Source organism: Sminthopsis crassicaudata, chromosome 2 (genome assembly GCF_048593235.1).
Source record: "Sminthopsis crassicaudata isolate SCR6 chromosome 2, ASM4859323v1, whole genome shotgun sequence".
In the NCBI taxonomy this organism is placed as follows: Eukaryota; Metazoa; Chordata; class Mammalia; order Dasyuromorphia; family Dasyuridae; genus Sminthopsis; species Sminthopsis crassicaudata.
Window position 1 is genome coordinate 470,381,745 of NC_133618.1, and position 22,286 is coordinate 470,404,030.

Genomic DNA, 22,286 nt, shown 5'->3' on the forward strand with positions numbered 1-22,286 from the left:
ACTTAAGTCTTTTATGGGAGGCGTTTCCAAATTCCTTTAGTTGTAAGTCTATTGATGGAAAGAGATTGATGATGTAAAACAGATTTAGGAGTTGTGGGGAGTGAGGGCTATTTTTGGAAGTACTTGATTCTCATCGGGATGAGAACATGGAATTAAGACGGTAGGTTAGCCTTAATAAGAAGGGCAACTTCTTCCGAGACTATAGGAAAAATTAGGCTTTAGAAAATAGATGGTTTGGTTGAAAGTACTAAAAAAGCTACTGATTCAAATAGATTCCAATGATTTATCTTGGTCTCTGAGAAAAGAAGCAGAAATGTTCCTACCTCATTTTGGTAGAGATGATAGGGGACTATGAACATATAATATTTTATTGCATATTACGGAAGATACAGATATTTTATCAGTTGGGTTTTGTTCAAATTTGCTCTTGTTACAAGAAAGATTTAATGGCAGTATATGTAGAATGATTGAAAGAAAAAAAAGGGAAGAAGTAGAAGTTTATTAATTGGGGTGAGAAACCAGAGGGACTTCTATATTGGAAGCTCCTGTCTATCTTTATTGACATTATTAATTGATTAATATAATTAATTATAATATAAATTGATTAATTTGAAAAAGGAACATTAAAATTAGATTCATTTTTTTAAGTAGATAGATTAAATCATTGAAAACAGTAGGTAATTTCAGGCATGTAGTATACATTAGTAGTTTTCAGTTACCTAGAAGACTGAGGCTGATGGATTTCTTGAGCTCATTAGTTCTTTAGATGCAGTGGGCTATGCTGATTGGGTGTCTGTACTAAGTTCATTATCAGTATTTTAAGCTTTTGGGAGTGGGGCAGGAGTGGAGGTGAGTGGAATTAGTTGTTTAAAGAAAGCCAAACTAACTTAGGTTAGAAATGGAATAGGTCAAAGTTTCTGTGTTGATCAGTACTAGGATCAGACTAGACTCATGAGTAGCTAGATGCGTAGACCTAGTCTTAAAAAAAGAAAGCAAAAGAATAAAGAAGAAGACTTATAATAACAATAAATAAATATTTATTAAGTACCAACTATGTACTAGGTACTATGCTAAATTCTTGGGATTTATTTAAGGATTCAGCAGAAAAAAATTAGGTTTATTTTGCAAAGAGAGCCCAGGTCAAACGGAGAGAGATTGTATCTTGTAGTACAGGACAGCTAGCTCTCTACTGAGCTTCAACTTAGAAGTACTTTGTTTCTGTATTTTAAAATATCCATGGTTTCACTGCAGTGGATTCTTCCTTCATTGACTTAAGCCTCTTTTCATTCTTTAAAAAGTTTCATTAATAGCTATAGCAAATATCTACATACATCCCCCAGAGGTAAACATTCTGGTGGATGAGGCTCTCCACACTTAGTTCTCAGAAGATAAACCTATTCATTGTGAAGTCTGTTTTCAAATCTTTTCTGTGTTGTCCCTCCATTAAAAACCAAGTGTCGGGTCCATGATTTAGGCATAAAGAATGAGATAATAAATAGATTAGAGAAACAGAAAATAGTCTACCTCTCAGACCTGTGGAGGAGGAAGGAATTTATGACCAGAGGAGAACTAGAGATCATTATCGATCACAAAATAGAAGATTTTGATTACTCAAACTAAAAAGTTTCTGTACAAACAATACTAATGCAAACAAGATTAGAAGGGAAGTAACAAATTGGGAAAATATTTTTAAAGTTAAAGGTTCTGACAAAGGTTTCATTTCCAAAATATATAGAAAACTGACCCTAATTTATAAGAAATCAAACCATTCTCCAATTGATAAATGGTCAAAGAATATGAACAGACAATTCTCAGATGATTAAATTGAAATTATATCCACTCATATGAAAGAGTGTTCCAAATCACTACTGATCAGAGAAATGCAAATTAAGACAACTCTGAGATACCACTACACACCTGTCAGGTTGGCTAAAATGACAGGAACAAATAATGATGAATGTTGGAGGGGATGTGGGAAACCTGGGACACTAATACATTGTTAGTGGAGTTGTGAAAGAATCCGGCCATTCTGGAGAGCAATTTGGAACTACGCCCAAAAAGTTATCAAATTGTGCATACCCTTTGATCCAGCAGTGCTACTACTGGGCTTATATCCCAAAGAAATACTATAGAGGGGAAAGGGACCTGTATGTGCCAAAATGTTTGTGGCAGCTCTTTTTGTAGTGGCTAGAAACTGGAAGTTGAATGGATGTCCATCAATTGGAGAATGGTTGGGTAAATTATGGTATATAAAGGTTATGGGATATTATTGTTCTGTAAGAAATGACCAGCAGGAGGAATACAGAGAGGCTTGGAAAGACTTACATCAACTGATGCTGAGTGAAATGAATAGAACCAGAAGATCGCTGTACACTTCAATGCTGTATGAAGATGTATTCTGATGGAAGTGGATATCTTCAACATAAAGAAGATCCAACTCACTTCCAGTTGATCAATGATGGACAGAAACAATTACACCCAGAGAAGGAACACTGGGAAGTGAATGTAAATTGTTAGCACTACTGTCTATCTACCCAGGTTACTTATACCTTCGGAATCTAATACTTAACGTGCAACAAAAAAATTGGATTTACACACATATATTGTATCTAGGTTATACTGTAACACATGTAAATGTATGGGATTGCCTGTCATTGGGGGGAGGGAGAGGAGAGGGGGGGGATAATTTGGAAAAAATGAATACAAGGGATAATGTTATAAAAAACAATTGCTCATGCATATATACTGTGGAGAAAAAAATTCTAAAAAAAAAAAAACAAAACAAAACAAACAAAAAACCAAGTGTCAGTTCTGTGCCACAAGGGGGGAGCAAAGGAATTATAATAAGAGCAACTCATATATCCTTAGTATTTTAAATTTTATAAAGTACTCTCCTCACAATAATGCAAGCATTAATATATTCATTTTACAAATAGGGCAACAGGATCAGAGAGATGTCAAAGTGATGCCTCTAGTAAATCATAGAATTCTGGACTTAGATTTTGAAAAGTTTTCAGAGTGAGAACTCTGAGTTTCCTCATGTTGCCAAACAAAAACAAACTGAAGCCCAGGGAACAGAAGTTGCTTGCCCAAATAAATCCAAATAAATTTGGTCCAGTGGCCAAACTATGATTTGAAGCTTAGAATTTTGACTCCAAGTGCAAGTTTATTATCTATCTATCGTGTCCATATACACAAAAGACAAAGTTGTGTCTAGAGGCCACATTCCTTATTTTAATGATTTATCTACAATGCCATGTTTTCTCTAGGCAATGGGTATAGAAAGGAAGGGGTAAATCTATGAGGTCATAGAGGACCTTACTCATCACCATGTCACACATCAATATTAACCTGGATTCTTCATAGAAGCAATTACAACTAGAAGTCTTATGCTTTAGTGATAATTAAGTTCAGCCAAAGTTATCTCCTTAGAAGTCTTTGCCTTTTTGGCTCCCTGATTTGTTCAAAATTCCCATTTCTTAATTTCCACCTATCATGTGTTTTTCACATCTGTCTCTGACCTCAGATCTTTGGCTGTACAGACACACTGTACTCATCTGGACTAACTTTTGTTCTGCTCACTTCCCTTGGTTTCTATCTTCCACAATCTAGGCAGGGATTTAATTTCCTCCTGTCTAATGCTATTCTAATTACCAGCATGTGTTTCTCTTGCCATTGGGAAGACCTTAGAAGGAGCACCAAAAATATACTTAGAAACACTAAGTTTGTGCCTGCTTCCAATAGGTCTTTTGGAGATTAGTGGAAGAAGACAACCAAACAAATAGACTTTGGGGACTTACTGTGTAGTGGAAAGAGCTCTGGCCTTGCAGTCAGAGAACCTGGGTTTGAGACCTAATTGATACTAGCTGTGTGATCTTGGTTAAATTATTCCATTTATCTAGGCCTCAGTTTCCTTATTTATCAAATGCTGGCAACACTTGTACTGTTGCCCTCATAGGATTATTGTAGGAAAAGCATCTTATAAAATGTAAACTATTGTAGCAGTGAGTTAATAGTCATGGAGCCCTTCACTAAAGTCCTCAGTGCCTCACTATGGATGTTTTGAGGTCATTTTACCCTCAGATCCCAAGCTCTAGAAAGTTTCCAGGATGGGCCTGGATCGTGTGTGTCTGTTGTCCAAAAACCAACCAAACTAAATGAGAGAGGGGCTTATTATCAGAGGATTGGTCACCAGGGGATATGTTTTTCTGGTCATAAAAATTCATCTAGCCCATCTATTAAGGTTCAAAGAGAGGGACATGATTAACTTCGGTGGAAAGCATATCTATATTGGGGATCTATAGACTATTGAGATATTTAAGCAGTGAATAAATGAAGATAGTATTTTTGTGGACCTGCAAAAAATTGTGGTGGCCTAATGCCCAACCATAGACAATAGACAGAAAACATAATCTCATAATCTTTGAGTTGGAAGTGACCTCAGGGGCCATCTAATGGAACAAAAATCATTTTTATAACAGCTCCAAGTGGTTATATGCCTTCTAATTGTTTTTTTTTAAATTACATTTTATTTTTAGGTCTAAATTTTCTCTTTGATTCTGTCTTTGAGAAATTATGAAAAAACAAACCTCTCTACAAAGATCTAGAGTAAAAAAAAAAATCCACCCCTTTCCTCTCCCTCCCAAAACCCATCCATATTGGCTACATCCAAAAACAAAAATAATAAAAGCATTAACCTGCATCCTAAGTCCATCAACTGTCTTTTTGGAGGTGGATATCAAGTTTCAATATGAATATTCTAGAATTCTGATTGATCATTTTGTGTGTAAGTATTCCTAAGTCTTTCAAAGTCATTTGTCTTTTGTAATATTGTTATTATATACATTGCTCTCCAGGTTCTGCTCATTTCATTTGCATCACTTTATATGTCTTCCTAGCTTTTTCTGAAATCATTTCCTTCATCATTTCTTACATTAAAGTAGTATATTCTATTATATTCATTTACCACATTTTATTCAGCTATCCCCTAAGTGATAGACAATTTCTCAATTTCCAGTTCTTTGCCACAACTAGAGCTGCTATAAATATTTTTGTATCTATGGATCCTTTTCTTCTTCTTTTGATTTCTTTGGGATAAAGATAATTTAATAGCAATATTACTGGTCAAAGGGCACATATTCAGTTTAATGGCTTTTGGGGCATAGTTCTAAATTGCTTTTCAACATGTATGTATTGATTCATTACTCCACCAATAATGTGTACCTATTTTTCCACAGCCCTATAGCATTTGTCATTTTCCTTTTTTTTTTTTTTTTTTTTTTTGTCATCTTTACCCATCTAATGAGGATGAGATGTGACCTCAGAGTTGTTTCATCTTTCATTTATTTACTAGTGAGTCTTCATTTTGGATTTGCCTCCTTTCCCATTTTTAAGGGAACCGAGTATAAGTTTTTGTTCTTTGAAGGCCTGGAACCAATCATGAATAGCTACTGAAGGGAGAATACCTTGAGTATCTCTTACACCTCTTGGGAAGAAGTAATCCTGGAAATACTATGAGGCAGAGACACCAGAGTGTTTAGGGTTGTCTTGATAGCTCCAAATTTGGTTTCCTTTTTTGAAGGGACTACAAACTACAACATAACCCTATGAGTTGTGATACAACATAGCATTGTGGGAGGAATTAGGGATTCACCAAAGGAGAAGAATTATCCTGATCATTGAAGGGTTCCTGTGGGTACTTTTATGTTTTTTCTACAATTTATTTTCTACATTTTTACAATTTATAAGAATTATTATTTTGAGTCAGGCATAGGAATTGGGGATTCTTTTTCTCACATCTGTAGAGATGAAGAGACTTATACATGAACAGTTTTCAACACATATTCTTTTTCGAGAGGAAAGACTATGAGTTAAATATATATTATTTGAAGAACTTTCCCAAGATTAGACATGGTCTGTTCAAATCCAGAGCTTGGTGTTCTTGGGCTATGGATGGAACCATGGTGAGCTAAAAACTTCCTTTGTAACTTTATTGCTTTGATCTGAAGCCTGATATTTTTTGGCTGAACAACAGTAATGATTCTAAACCTTTTTCTATTTAATAGTCCTTAAAATACCAAACTATACTGTTCAACTCCACAGATTTTCTCTTCTCCAAACTTAAGTATCCTCATTTCCTTCAACTGGTATTCTTATGCTCCACTTTCTCATCTCTTTAAGATACCTTCTTTCTGCCCCTCTTGACCAGATACATTCCAGTTTGTTAATACTCTTTCTGTAGTTCTGTGAAGACAAGACATACAGGAAAGTGCAATTCCCATCTTCTTTGTTTTGGAGCCTTTCAGTTGACTCAAGAAGTATAAGGCCTCTGATAATCAGTTTTTACTAGTCAAACTAACAAGGAAGCCTGACACTTACTAGCTGTGTAACAGAGGGCAGGTCACAGTCTCTTTGAGCTTCATTTCATCACCAATAAAATACAGACTATAAAACTTACATCATCTTCCTTTCACAATTTTTGTGAGGAAAATGCTAAACAAACCTTTATTGTCTCCCAAAAGGTATTTTAAAATGAATGCTAATAATAGTTAGCATTTATATGATACTTTAAGATTTGCAAAATACTTTAAATATATTATTTCACTTGATTTTCACAACAACCATAGGAGGTAGGTCCTGTTATTATTCCCATTTTACAGATGAAGAAAATGAGGTGGGAGAGGTTGTTACTTCCTTCATGTTACATAGATTTCTGAGGCAAGATTTGAATTTAAATCTTCTGAGCCACCTAACTTGCTTTTTAGAAGCTGATCAATAAAACAGAATGCTAGCTTGTCAAAGATGCAGCTTGGTGACATAGTAGATATAGTGCTGGGCCTGAAGTCAGGAAGACATATCTTTCTGAGTTCAAATGTGATCTCAATATTTACTGTGTGACCCTGGTCAAATCACTTAATCCTGTTTGCCTCAGTTTCCTTATCTGTAAAATAAGCAGGAGAAAGAAATGGTGAATCATTCCAGTATTTTTGCCAAGAGAATCCCAAATGGATTCATGAAGAGTTGGACATGACTGAAGCAATTCAACAACAACAATGACAATGGGAAAGCTATATCTGGCAAAAACAACAATAATAATAATTCAAAATTTTCTGGTACACCATGGTATAGTATAAATAGCACCAAATTTAATAAGAAAGACTGAGCTTGAATCTTAGTTCTGTCATTTGCTGTGTGATTTCCTTTCTTTAAGCCTCAGTTGCCTCTTTACATGAGAAAGTTGGTACTGGTGATTTCTTAGGTCAGTACTGGATGTCATGATGGTGACCCCAATCATTTACAAGACTAGTGTCATTCAGTTCTTTGCTTTTCTCCAAAGGTGTGTTCATTCAGAAGACCAAATCACTAAGTCAAAAGGTTTCTTTGTGAATATAGTGTTGGAACAAAGAGAACTGTATATTCTTAAGGGATATTTCCATAAAATCATGGGGCTTGATAAATTTCCCTTTTCCATCCTAGAGATATTTCTGTCTAAAGAGCCATAATCTGTTGTCTAGACTCCTAGCCCCTTCTTCTTGGGCTATGCCAAGGAAACAGTGACACATTGTTACTCTTTGATTTTTTTCCGAGATTCCATTCCTTTCTTTCCATTTACATTATCATTTACATGGCACACATTCTAAGATTTCTACATAAGTTTCAGTTTAGTTATTTTTAGATTGAGCTCTCTCTGTTGGGCTTTGGGAAATACCTTAATCCCATGTTGTGCTTTGAATGATTATTAGATCTTTTAAAAATGTGCCATTAAAAAAAAATCAATAACATTTTGTTTTTCCAATTACATGCAAAAATAGTTTTCAATATTCATTTTTATAAGATTTTGAATTCCAAATTTTTTCCTTTCCTCCCTTCCTCCCTCCTTCCCAAGACAGCAAACAATCTCATATAGGTTATACATGCACAATCATTTTTAATATATTTCCATATTAGTTATGCTGGGAAAAAAATCAGAACGAAAGGGGAAAACCATGAAAAAGAAAAAAAGCAGACAATAAAAATGGTGAAAATAATATGCTTCAATCTGCATTCAGTCTCCATAGTTTTCTCTTTGGAAGCAGATGACATTTTCCATCTCAAGTCTATTGTAATTATTTTGGATCAATGCGCAGAAAATTCCAAATAGAGTGAAGGCGATTACATGCAGTCAAGTGGAGGTGTTTAGTTGAGGCATAGGCTTTGAGGAGGTATTAAGCTCTAATAATACTGAAGTATTATAGTAGTTTCTCAAAGAAGTTTGTATTATGTGTGATCAGTTTTCAAAATATTTAAGGGTGGATATTTCTAGTACGATAGGCATAAAACTGTGTTTTGAACCACAGATTTCTGAACATTGGCCGTAGTAAATTCCAGGGCGGGTAGAGGTTAGGGTGGCTTGGTTTAATCGACCAGGGATAGCATCAGCTTTTAACCCTAGAGATGCAACAGCTCATGCGTGTAGAACATCTTCTGATGAGATAAGCATTCGAATTGGAAGCTCTATAGGAAGGACTTGCTGAGAAGAGCTAAGTTTATCATCACATAATTTTGTACCATGTATAATGTTCCCCTGGTTCTGCTTACTTCACTCAGCTTCATGCATATAAATCTTTCTAAGTTTTTCTGAAGTGATTATTGTTTTTGTTATTATTTCTGTTAAAAAAAAGTTACTCTCAGATCAAAATGAGCTAATGGGATGATAATGATAATAACATTTCTTGAGTGTATTTAAGTTTATGAAATTTTTCCTTTACAATTACTCTATGAGGGTAGGCAATGTTACACAGTATTATCCTGATTTACATATGAGGACACTGAGGTTCAGAGAGGAAAGGTGATTTACCCAAAATTATATTGGGAAATTGCAAAGCTAGAATGGTGTGTTAGTAGTAAGAGTAGTTAGGTAGTGGTAGTGGTATTAGTACTACTACTACTACTGCTATTACTACTGATAATGTTCATAGTTAGCATTTATATTTTGCTTTATAAATATTATCTCTTTTTATCTTCAATAAACTTGGGAGATAGGTGTTATTATTCTTATTTTATAGATAAGGAAACTGAGGCATAAGGATTAAATGACTTATCTAGGGTCACACAGCTAATAAGTGTCTGAGGCCAGATTTGATCTCAGGAAGATGAGTCTTCCTAACTGCAGGCCCAGCATACCATCTGTTGTACCACATAGCTGCTCTAAATTCTCATTTTACAGAAGTGAAAACTGAGGTTATGTATCTTTTCTTGGGTTGCACAATTAGTAAAGGTCTGTTTCAGCTTACATCTTTTTCAGATGAGGTGATATGGGAAAGACTCCCATAGTAGATCATACCAAGCTGAGTGTGAGCTCTGGGAAAGTAAATAATTTGGTAGACAAAAGTGGTAGTATTGGTAATCCATTTACATGTGGAGCTGTCTTCTATGCAATCTGGCAGAGGCAAAAATTGAAGTTCTTTTGAGAGGAATTCCTCTCCTTTCCTTTCCACTCACATTCTTCTTATCCTTTCTGTCTCTCTGTCTCTGTCCTGTCTGTTTCTTCCTTTTTCCCTTGTCATCTGTTTCTTCTTCCTCTTTCTTTTCCCCTTCCTTCCCTTCCTTCCTTCCTTATTCAAGAATTCAACTATATATAGGAGTTTGTTTTTGTTTTGCTTTATTTCAAGCTACATGGTCTCTCTCAAATTTTCTTAGCCTAGATCAGGACTTTCCTATATCAGCCTCACTTTCCTATTTTCAAGCAATCCTTTTTTACATGAAGCCTTTCCTGAACCCCTAACTGCTAAAACCCTGCTTTGAGTCCATGGCTTTTTCTGTTAATGTTCATTTTTGGGTCCAATCCATTTTTAATATTCTGCCAAAATAAGCTCCCTTGTTTAAAAATCTTCAGTCATTCCCTAAAATGCAAATTCATTTTTTCTCTCACCATTTGAGCTCTGTGCTATATTTACAGTATTCTCATGCTGTTCTTGAATGTGTTCTAACCCAGAACCTCAACTAGTAGTTCACTATTATTCTTTGTATTCTTCTGGATCTGCCTCAGAGTCCTCCACAAATAGGACACATGCTGTTTCTGAACCACATATTACAATTATTTCTATTCTTGAAAGCCCAGTTTCAGGGTCACCTGTTCCAAGAAGTTTTCTCTGATGGGGTTACATATTGTATGCCAACAGAGGGACATAAGGTTCTTGAGGGCAGAAACTATTTCATTTGTGAATTTGAATCTCCAGTGGCTGTTGCCTTGCCTGTATATTTTTCTTATTCAATCTTTTCAATTGTATTCTATTCTTTGTAATCCTTTTTGGGGTTTTCTTGTCAAAGAATCTGGAGTGGTTTATCATTTCTTTCTCTAGTTTCTTTTACAAATGAGGAAACGAGGCAAACAGGGTTAAGTGAGTTGCCAAGGGTCACATAACTATTAAGTGTCAGAAGCTAGATTTGATTCATGATTTCAAGACTGATGTTCCACTGTATCATCTAGCTGCCCCTTGCCTGCACATAGTAGGTATTTAATAAATGTTTGTTGATTTATGCTGTCAGTTTTAAACATTATCTCTCCTTCTTCACTGTTTCCTATGTCATTTTTTTCTGAATATAATCTTTTCCCTCCTCATATTCTATTTTATAAGCTCCCTAGGGGCAGGGACTCTCATTTTTCATATATGTAGCTTCAACTTAGAAGAATGGGTCTGAGAAGCATTAAATCCTTAATAGGCAGGGGTTTAATTAATGTTTAGTGAATTGAATTGAATTGGGTTGAATTTGGGTCCTTATCTGGCATCTTTCCAGATGTTGGAATCTATTCTTTGTAGTCACAGTGATCATTCAAATTCTGGACTTCTCAGTCCAGTTTTCCTGTGGTTTAGAAACTAAAAGTTATAAGATCTTTCTCTACATCTTAAGTACTTTCCCCCCTCTTGATCTTGGAATAATAACTTCTAACTCCCTTTATCATGGAGAAACATGGAGTACAATGAAATTTTGATCTGGGGTATGAATCCAGGCTCTTCTAGGGTCATAAACCTCGAGCTATATGGACATCAGAAGTTATCTAGTTCAATAGTCTAATTTTAAAGTTGAAGAAATTGAGGGTCATTGACTTGTCCAAGGTCTTATAACTAGTGAAGGAATCAGGATTTGAACCCAAGTCCACTGATTCCAAAACCAGTTCTTTTTTTCTGTCATGTCATACCTGGGTATCATTGAGCAAGTCATTTCTTTTTGAGCATCTCTTCTATAAAATGAGGTAGCAGAATTAGATGATTTCTGAGACTCTTTCCAGCTCCCAATCTGTGACCTCTCTATAAATTGTTTATAGTAGTTATCTATCTTTGTGTCTTATTCCCTTCCTGGATTATAAACTTTATGAGGAGGACTGTGTCATAGTTAAATTTTATTTGCTGTTCTGCACACAGTAGGCATTTAGTAAAATGCTGAATTGAATTGAATGTACATCCTCATAAACCATGCTGCTTTTCAAAACATGTTATCATATATTGTAGTCATCTCTCCATGTGTCAGTCATGTGGCATAACTAGACTATGAGCTCCATGAGAAAGAGGTCATGCTTTATTGAAATTTTGTATTCCCTTTAGCACCGAACTGTGTTCTGTCTATCCACAATAATATGCATAATGTTTCATAGTTTTTTTTAAATTTATAATGTCTTATAAATGTTTTTTTAATTAGAAGGTCCCTACTACTAATTATTATTGTTATTATTATCATTCTTCCTGGAACAACATGTGGGATTTCACTAAACAGTGGGTTTTTGTTTGGCTTTTTAGCTTATATACATTAGAAGCATCTGTGTGCCAGGGTTTTCTGTGGCAGTTGAATCAAAGTCATTTATTTAGCCATCATGTTAATTGCAGGTTTATTCTTCCTTTCCATTGACTTGAGCCCAGGAATCCTAGACTGTTTGCAGACATTGGCAAATGCATATGTCAACTTTTGTAATAGGTCTTTGCACAGATGAGTAGTAGTATGGGTTAGAGAAGTTTCCCTACTCAGTTTTATATTGTCTTTTTTAAAATTTTAGAGAATGGTCTAATGACATGTGTTATCACTATTACAAATTATAGTGAGGGATCATAATTGAATCATCCATGTTTGACATTGTCACAACTTCAAGATCTATGACAGTATTTTTATATAGTTTGTATAGTTTGGGGACATGATAAGAGAGGTTCCAGTGAGGCTGAGAGCCAAGAAAAACCAAAGAATGAACTTTGTGAAGATCAGAGGGGCTAAAACCTGGGTCCATGTCACCTCCCCATTGCTGCCCCTACCCTCACTTACTTCCTAAGCTTTAGTAACTTCCTATTGTCTTTAAGATTACATATAAATTCCTTTTTTGGCACTTAAAGATCTTTACAATCTGGCTCCTTTGTATGTTTCCAGTCTTTTTATAATTACTTCTCTTCTACATACCCTATCTTCTAGTCATTTGGGCCTTCTTGCTCTTTCTCAGGACACCAGACATTGCATCTCACATCTCAATGCTTTTGCAAAGATCATCTATTACCTATGCTCAAATGTACCACTTCCTCACCTTCACTCTTTAGATAACTCAGAACAAGCAACACCTTCTTTAGGTCTTTTGTCGTCCTCCCAGGTGCTAGTCTGTTTTTTCCTATGAGGTTACCTCTTCTCTGATCTGTAGATACCATGTATGTCCCTACATATGTAAATATTGCCTCTTTGATTAAAAGGTTCAAGAGATGAGTCTGTTTCTGACTCTTTTCCTTATCTTTTGCACTGTATCCAGAGCATAGTAAATAAATGCTTGTTGATTAATTGGTTGTAAAAATGTGCCTGACTAACCTGTCTGGGAATGGTGTGAAACCAAATGTTAGCACCATTACTTTATAGGGAAGGGCTGGCTGAAGAGATGTATTAAAGAAGGAAAGCATATAGAAAAGTGAGGAAGAGCAAATTCTGGTTGAAACTCTAGGATGAGATTATTTTTACCTTCCAAATACAATTCTTCCTTTGCAACAACAACAATAACAAAATTCGGTTCTGCACATATATATTGTATCTAGGATATATTATAAGATATTTAATATGTATGGGAATGCCTGCCATCTAGGGGAGGGGGTGGAGGGAAAGAGGGGAAAAATTTGGAACAGAAGGGAGTACAAGGGATAATGTTGTTTAAAAAAAATACCTATGCACATGTACTGTCAAAAAAATGTTATAATTATAAAAATTAATAATAATAATAAAAAAGAAACTCTAGGGTGAGGGGGCAGCTAGGTAGTGCAGTACACTAGAGCACCAGCCCTGAATACAGGAGGATCCGAGTTCAAATTTGGTCTCAGACACTTAACACTTCCTAGCTGTGTGACCCTGGGCAAGTCACTTAACCCCAGCCTCAGGAAAAAACAAACAAACAAACAAACAAAAAACTCTAGGATGAGTTGGGGGGACAGAGAAGTCTTGATCATTACCTAAAGCTGCTTTTAAAGACTTTAGGCACAATCAGGGAGGGAAATCTTAAAAACAGGAACATATACATTTACACAAATAGATGCTTATATATACACATGTATACACACATACACAGAATGAGCACAGTCATGCATATAGGTACAAAGATTTATTCAGGCTATATCTCTCAGTAAACATTTTGTAAACACCTATTATGTACCAGGCATTGTGCTATACTCTGAGATTATAAAGAAAGGTAAAAGATAGTCCTTGTTTTCCCAGGAGTTTACAATTTAATTGGGAAGACAACAAACAAACAGCTATGTACAAATGTGACATATGAATTGGAGATAATCAACATATGGAAGATATTTAAATTAAGAATGGGGGAAGGGAAGTTTCTCTCTTCTTTTTCTCAGGCAAACTCACAGAAAAAAAACTGTTTGTGTTTTTTCATTGCTATTACTTCTCACTCAGTTCTCTGCTCTTGATTGTTATGGGCCAGAACTCTGAAACAAGGATTCTTACAAGGTGTTAAGTCAGTGGAATTGATGAGACAATGGTTATCTAGTTTAGCATGGTGATTAATAGTTCTCTAAGTTCAGTATGATTGATTCAATCTTACAACAAATAATGGTTTCCTAGTGATATAATGATTGGTCTATACTCACTGTAGCATATATAAGCTGGGACACAGAGCAAGAGACAGACTCAGAAGGACTCAGAAGGGTCAGACACAGACTCGGAAGGGACCCAGAGACACATCCATTCCATCATCCACCTTTGTGGCTGGAGGCTGAAGCATAAGCCCTGGGAGATTCATTCCATCTTCAGTCAGGCTCCTGGTGGCTGGCCTGGCCTCCTGTACATCCTCCACTGAGACCAAGGCTGGTCTGAAAGGCTCTCCAGAAAGCTGCCCAGCCCCAGGCAAGGAGACAATAAAGATTTTGGACTTTGGACTTTAACACTTGGCTATTCTCGTGGTGATTACTGAAACAAGGCTGCTCCAAGACCTCCAGAAAACCAACAAGAACATTACACTTTATAATCTGGCTTCTCATTATTCAATTGAAACTTCTCTTTCCAAAGTTACCAATGTTGTGTTTTTAAAATTTTTTTCAAATTTATCATTTATTTTTAACATTAAAAAATCGGAGTTTCAAATTCTCTCTCCCTTTTTGCCTTTTCCCTATCTACTGAGAAGGCAGGCAATATATCTGCTATATATGTGAAATTATGAAAAACATTTCCATGTTAACCGTACCATAAAAAAGCAAGAAAATAAAGTGAGAAATTATACTTCAGTTTGCATTCAGAGTTCATGAGCTCTCTTTCTGGAAATGGATAGTATTTTTTTCATCATGAGTCCTTTGGAATTGTCTTGGATTGTTATATTCATCAGAGCAGCTAATTGATCAACATTACAATATTGGACCACTTTACAGCTCTACTAACATTTCATTAGTATAACTATTTTCTCTTATCCCCTTCAGCATTTTTTTGTTTCTGATAGATGGGAGATGATTTGTTCTTCAGTCATTCCAGTTATGTTTAAGTCTTTGGGGTTCAGGTGTGTCTAAGTCTTTGTGACCCCATTTGAAGTTTTCTTGGCAAAGATATTGGAATGGTTGCCATTTCCCTCTCCAGATCATTTTACAGATGAAGAACCTGAGACAAACTGGATTAAGTGATTTGCCTAGGGATGACTCATCTAGGAAGTGTCTGAGACCAGATTTGAATTCTAGTCTCCCTGATTCTAGGCCCTGACTAGAAATTTTATCAATTGTGCTATCTAACTGTCCGGTGAAGTGGTACCATAGAGTTATATTAATTTGAATTTCTCTAAGAATTAGCATTTTTATATACTATAGTTAGTTTTGATTTCTTCTTCTGAAAACTGCCTGTTCAGATCCTTGGATCTTTTATCAGATAAAGAATATTTATTTTATAAATTTGATTCATTTTCCCATATATGAGAGATAAAACCTTTACCAGAGAAACTATACATTTTTGATATTACTTCTTTGTCTATAGTACCTTTTAGTAAAATGTAATTCCCCTGATTATTTCTTTTAATTAGGTCTATTTTTGATACCTCTTGGGTACTCTTTTCTTTCTGGGTTTTCATGGAAATACTCTCTCCTGGATCTTCTCTTAGTTGTCTAACTATTTTTGTTCCCTTTCCTCTGATTGCTTGACCTCTATGGCTCTTTTTCTTTTCTTTCTCCACTATTTTTTGGAAATTTCATCAACTCCTTTTGGCTTGAGTTCATGTAGAATAATCCCAAATCTATATATCCAGCTTCAATGTCTCCCTTGAGTTCAAGCCTGTATCATCAATTGCATTGCAGACATTTCAAACTGAATGTTCTAGAGACATCTCAAACCCAATATGTCCAAAGCTAAACTTATCTTTCTCTCAAACCCTCCCCTATTCAAAATTTCCTTATTTCTGTCAAAGATACCACCATTCTTTCAGTTTCCCAAGTTCATAATCTCATTATTATCCTCAGCTTTTTACTGTCTCACCTCACGTATCTGAGCAATTGCCAAATCTTGCCATTTCTGCCTCTATATTCTCTCTCCCACCTTACTCCTTTCTACTTCCCCAGCTGCTACTTTATTTATTAACCATCTCACCCACATTATAGCAACAGCTTCCTAATTGGTCTTCCTGCCTCAAGACCCCTCCCATTCCAGCCTATCTCACATCCTGCTGCCAAAGTAATTTTCCTTTAATATAGATCTGATGATGTAATTCTTCTACTTTAATTCCAATGACTCTGTTGTTTCCAGATTAAAATAAAAGTCCTCTGTTTAGCTCTTAAAGTCCTTCATAACCTGCCCCCAACCTTTCTGGCCTCATTGAATATTGCACTACCCACTCACTCACCTTCCCTCTCAAGCTAAACAGACTCACTCTCTGTTTCTCATAGGCAGCTCCCCTTTGCTCTCCTTCACCCTTTTGCACTGCCATTCTCCTTCTGTGCAATGCTCATCTTCATCATCTCTGTTTCAAAGCCCTTCTCTTCCTTAGACATGCTAATTAGGTGTAACTTTCTATAGGAAACCTTTCTTGATGCCCCTTTCAGTTGCTTGTACCTTCCTTTCCAAACTATAGTATATATAACTACCTTTATTCCCTTTATTCAATATAAATGTATACATGGACTTCTTGTTTCCACCATTAGAAGTTAAGTTTCATGATTTGTATTTCTAACCCATACATCAAGCTGGGGGGGGGGAGGGGTATTTTCTAATACACAGAAGGAACTTAATAAGTGCTTATTTATTAACTCAGCTAAGTCACTAGTTAATGACTTCACTGTTATTACTTTGATCTGCACTTTTTCTCTTCAGTGACAGACTTCTTCAGCACTGGCTTTGGGGAGGGGTGTGTGTGTGTGTGTGTGTGTGTGTGTGTGTGTGTGTGTGTATGTAGAAGGAAGAGGAAGTTCTTGAAAGCAAGTTTTCATGATCTTGTTTGCCTTCCAGGAATCTTCCCTGCATTTTGTGTCACCAGCTGAAGTGGCCCTGACACCTCCCCACCCCCACCCCTGAGGTCTGGAAGAGAGCATGTATAAACGGAATGGCCTGATGGCCAATGTTCTAGTCACCTCCGCGACTCCCCAGGTAGGATGCTGGGTGGGGGAGGTGACAGGTTGGGGGAGGTATGGGGCAGCCATATCGACTGAGCAGTGCCAGCTTACTTTGGCCTTGGAGGGATTCCCTGCTGCCAGGGGACATGCTCTGCTGCTACCTCCTGAACAGAGATGTGTTTGACTGAAAGCCCCAATGAATGCTGTCATTCTAAGTCCTCAGGCTTCTTCCCACTCCAACCCCCCATGAGAGCCTGCTGCTGCCGGACTTTGGACAGTTGTTATATTTGGGGGACAGTCTTAAATAAATCAAGATTTGACTCTCAGTATATTTTTTGAAGTCGCTCATTTCAAATTCAAATAAATATTCACAACTTGTCCAATATTATGAATGCCATGTTCCATTGAGATGGTAAAAATTGATTGGCATTTACCCAAAGGAACTCTCTGAAGGCCCTGCCCATTTCAAAAGAACACACTACTGATTGTAAATAAGTAGCAAGTTCCAAAATAGATTGTGATTTCTCTTTCCTGATTCTTAAAGGTCTATAACAGCGGTCCTCAAACTTTTTAAATAGGGGCCAGTTCACTGACCCTCAGACTATGGGAGGGCCGGACTATAATAAAAACAAAAGCTCACACTCTGTCTCCACCCCTCAGCCCATTTGCCATAACCTAGTGGGCAGCATAAATGTCCTCAGTGGGCCACATCTGGCCTGAGGGCCGTAGTTTGAGAACCCCTGGTCTAGAACATGAGTGCCCTGTTCACAGAGTGACCCAATGGCCAGTGCCACTATGGCCTTAGCCCTAGGTACTCACATTGTCCATCTGTTACAGCCTAAATTGCCCAGAAATGTTCAGAAGGTGTGGTGATCACTGAGAGTCTCTAAAGTTAGCTCTATAGGCCACATATGTTGTGTAGTAAGTATTTTAGACTTGTAAAACATTTCTAGTTAGAATTCTAGAACCCTGATCTTTCCTTTTCCTCATCATTTCTGTAATTCTCTGCAGCACCATATTCATCTTAGAAGATCATTTCATTCCTGGAACTTACATTTTGGTAGTATCCTATGCTCTTGGGGTCCCTCTCTCTGGTGGGATGTGGGGGTTCTCCCCAGAACTTCCATTTAAGAAGGGCTCTCAGGCCAGCCATCTCTTTATTTCCCACCAGGATGTATTTTTCTTGGATTTCTTCCATCATGGCTCCTCACCAGGTATCTTCTCTTCCAACTCCAATCTCCTTTTCAGTTTCCTCTTTATTTTTCCTTCCCCATTTGAATGTAAGCTTCTTGGGGCAGGGATTGTTTTCCTTTTTGCCTGTATTTGGATTCCCAATATTAACTCAGTGCTTGTACATAGACTTTAAAAATGCTTGTTGACTGACTGAGTGACTTAAGCAGAATGATTCTAATGCCTTAAGACAATACTTCAGATATTTAAAGACAACTGTAATATCTTCTGAAATAAACATTTTTTTGCATGTGTGTTGAAACCCCTTTGGCAATCGGTGATATCCATGGACTTCTCAGAATACTTTTAAAAAATTCATACAATATATAGAATTACTAGAGAAACTGATTATATTGAAATATGGTATGTGCATTTTTTTTTAAAAGCACATTCACAGACCCCAGGTTAAGAACTCTTATTATTCCAATTATAATTATTATATTCCAAGTTAAATAGCCAGTTCCCATGACTGGTTCCTTTGTTATCCTGGTCACCCTCCTATGTAAACATGACAATTTGTCATTGTCTTTCTTAAAATGTTTCCAGGACTGAACATGGCATTCCACTTGTTGTCTGACTAGGGTAGGGGACAGTGGCACTGTCACCTATTTTGCTTTGGATCTTGATTATTTCTTGTTTGCTTATACATGGTCACTCGAAATAGTCAACCAGAAATCTAGGTGAACCAGTTTCTCAAGAAACTAGCAATTTAAAAAACCTACTTCATGATGTTTTCTCTCTGAAGTTTTTCATATTCTCTCTGTCTCTGTCTCTCCTTCTCCCTCCTTTTAATCCCTCCCTGTCTCCATCTCTCTTTTTCCCTGCTCCTTAGTTTTTATATAGAAAGCCTGGTAAGCAGGGCACTCTAGTTCTAATAGAATTATTGCAATCTCATCATTGTCACCATTATCAAATCTCATAGGCCCTCCTGATCTCAGGGTCCTGTCTTTTTCAGTGATTTTGGATCAACTAAGAAGATGCAGTTATCTAGCAAGTCATCTAGCAAGTCCTGGGAAAAGTCTTGGACTAGAGACCAGGAACTTGAGTTCAAACTCTTGATTCCACTGAGAACTTTCTGTGTGATTTTGGTCAAAATCACCTGCCCTCTATGTTTCTATGATTGGTATATTATTTGGAATTGGGGCAATAGTGGTAACTCTAACACAGGTCATCAACTTCAGCATGTCCTAACTTTTTTTTACCTAGCTTGCTGTTTGTTTACCTTATAACTTGCACCTATGGTGCGGTACACTGATATGTTTCACATTAGAACTTAATTTCTTCCAAGGAACTGACTTCCTTTAGCTTGTAATTTGTTAGCTCAGGATTTTCTTTCATATCAATTATGTAAGTATATTTGCAGTCAAATCAGTTTGGTTTTTGTTCAGAATAACTTTAACTTTTGGAGTTCAGAATTTTGTATTCCATATAATACATGATATTTCCAAATTTGAAGCCAAGTTTCAAAAAAGCCTATTATTATTAGAGGATTGCTAAGGTAAATCAGCAAAACCCAATTTAAGCAAGTACTGCATGAGGATAAGATTCATGGTCTAAAAAAGGACTCAGCAAAATAGACACTTATGAGATCAGAGTTGAGAACTGGAAGGGACGTTTGAGGGCATGTACTTTTAATTTAATTTATTTTATTCTGAATTAAGAAACAAAACAAGCATTTCTATAACATTGTAGGATAGGAGAAAAGATGATTGTGCATGAAACTGCAAACAGAGAAAGAATTGATAAATAGAAGTATGTATGGAATGGTTTAATATATACATACATATATTGTTTAGCCTTCTCTAGGACAGAGAAGAGGAAAGAGAAAAAGGGGGAAAGATAGTTACATAATAACTGTATTTTATGTTTAAAAGGAATACCAAATAGTACATAATGGATTTGCACAAGCTAATGAATAAAAATAGGAAGATGAAATAAGGTCTCTAGAAAAGCAGAGGTAAGGGGGAGTGAAAATAGAAGGAAAATGGTATACAAAGCTTTTAGGATTGGAGAAAATGGAATTATCAGTGTTTTATGCTTCTCAAGTAGAATAGTGTTGTGAGACTTATGCTTAGAATTTTCTTCTTAGATTTATCTGGAGTGTATTCATACTGCTAATTCTTAATATCGTTTTGGGGAATACATGGAAGGGTAATAATTTTGATTGCAAATCCCTTATTCATTCAATTTTTTTTTTTTTTGAAAAATGGGGGTGGGAGGGGCAGCTAGGTGGCTAAGTGGATAGAGCACCAGCCTTGAATTCAGGAGGACCGGGAGTTCAAATCTGGTCTCAGACACTTAACACTTCCTAGCTGTGTGAACCTGGGCAAGTCATTTAACCCCAGCCTCAGGGAAAAAAAAGAAAGAAAGAAAAATGGGGTGGGAGGAGATGACCTTTAAAGAAGGATCCTTTCAATTGTAATATTCTGTTTTGTGTTCTAAGATCTCTTTCATCTCTAATCTTTGGTGTTCTAAGATTTCTTTTAGCTTCAATATTCTATTTTTGTCTCCATCTAACATACTGTGTTCTAGAGTTGATTACAGCTCTCATATTCTACAACTTTATGGGATGATAGAAATGGAAAAAGTATTTCAAAAGCATTGGTTAAGTAAGAAAATCCATGGCAAGCAGAAGGCACGAAGAAGAAAGCAATGAAATAGAGAACAGTCTGGAGACATTTTGAAGCTGACTCAAGTCAGTCAGAAAACTGGAAAGGATTTGATATAGCCCTAAAAGTAGTATGGCTTGTTTTAGGACACAATTGATTCCCTTTCAAAAGAGGTCCTGAAGAAATAGATAGAGAGATAACCACTTGTTGAAGATATTGTAGAGGGGAGTCTTATTTAGGTGTGGGTTGGAGTAGATGGCCCAAGTTCCTTCCAGTTTTGAGGCTCTGTAATCCACACCAAAATATACTTTCCAAGTAGATCTTAGTGTTAAAAGAGCTATTAAGACTTAGTGATTGATGTTAAGTGTTAAGACTTTAGACACCAAAAGAATGTTTAAAATTTATTGATCTAAAAATTCCTGTTTCATAAATTAAAAAAAAAAAAATCAACACATTTAAATTTAATTCTGAAAGTATATTTAAGAAGTTAGTTTTTATTTTTATATCATTTCAGTGATTTTAATAAAGTTTAAATCAGCAGCTAGGTAGTGCAGTAGATAGAGTATTAGGCCTGGAGCCAGGAAGACTCATCTTCCTAAGTTCAAAGACTTATCTTACTAGCTATTGGGATTTCTGGGCGAGTTACTTAACCCTGTTTGTCTCAGTTTCCTCACCTGTTAAATGAGCTAGTGAAGAAAATGGCAAACCATTTCATTATCTTTGCCAAGAAAACCCCAAATGGGGTTGTGAAGAGACGGACACTGGTGAAAATGACTGGACAACGAGAACCAAAACAAACAAACAAACAAATAAAAGAAGCACCCTGGTGTAGGAAAGAGACACTCCAAGTGGTTCAAAGATGTGGGTTTAAGCTCGTGTTGCTGTTTACTACCAATATGTCCTTCAGCAAGTTAATCTGTTGGGCCCTGTACATCCTCTCTGGTACACTAATGAATATGAATTAATAGATTGTCTCTAAGGGCTCTTCCGATTTTAGAATCTTATTTTAGGATATGGGAAATATTGCCATGGCACACTACTGCCACCTGGCGACACTGTACCTGTAGAAGCAGTATTTTGGTAAATAAAACTACTTACAGTTTAATTCTGCAAACCTTTTTTTTTTTCTTTTTTTTTCATTTTTCCAAATTATCCCCTCCCTCCCTCCACTCCGTCCCCCCGATGGCAGGTAATCCCATACATTTTACATGTGTTACAATATAACCTAGATACAATATATGTGTGTAAATACCTTTTTCTTGTTGCACATTAATTATTAGCTTCCAAAGGTATAAGTAACCTGGGTAGATACACAGTAGTGCTAACAAATTACATTCAATTCCCAGTGTTCCTTCTCTGGGTGTAGTTATTTCTGTCCATCATTGATCAACGGGAAGTGAGTTGGATCTTCTCTATGTTGAAGATT

At 36.3% G+C, this 22,286-nt stretch overlaps 1 protein-coding gene across 5 annotated transcripts in view; it reads left to right on the forward strand.

Annotated features, from left to right (window-relative positions):
* The window catches only part of RALGPS1 (Ral GEF with PH domain and SH3 binding motif 1), a 652,627-nt gene that overhangs the window by 89,552 nt on the left and 540,789 nt on the right, over positions 1 to 22,286 (forward strand). For all 5 annotated transcript variants that reach the window (XM_074293129.1, XM_074293134.1, XM_074293130.1 and 2 more), the window contains one exon: positions 16,918 to 17,055. In XM_074293129.1, coding sequence (XP_074149230.1) covers positions 16,999 to 17,055 — 57 coding nt within the window. In that variant the 5' untranslated portion in view covers positions 16,918 to 16,998. The remainder of the gene's footprint in view (positions 1 to 16,917; positions 17,056 to 22,286) is intronic.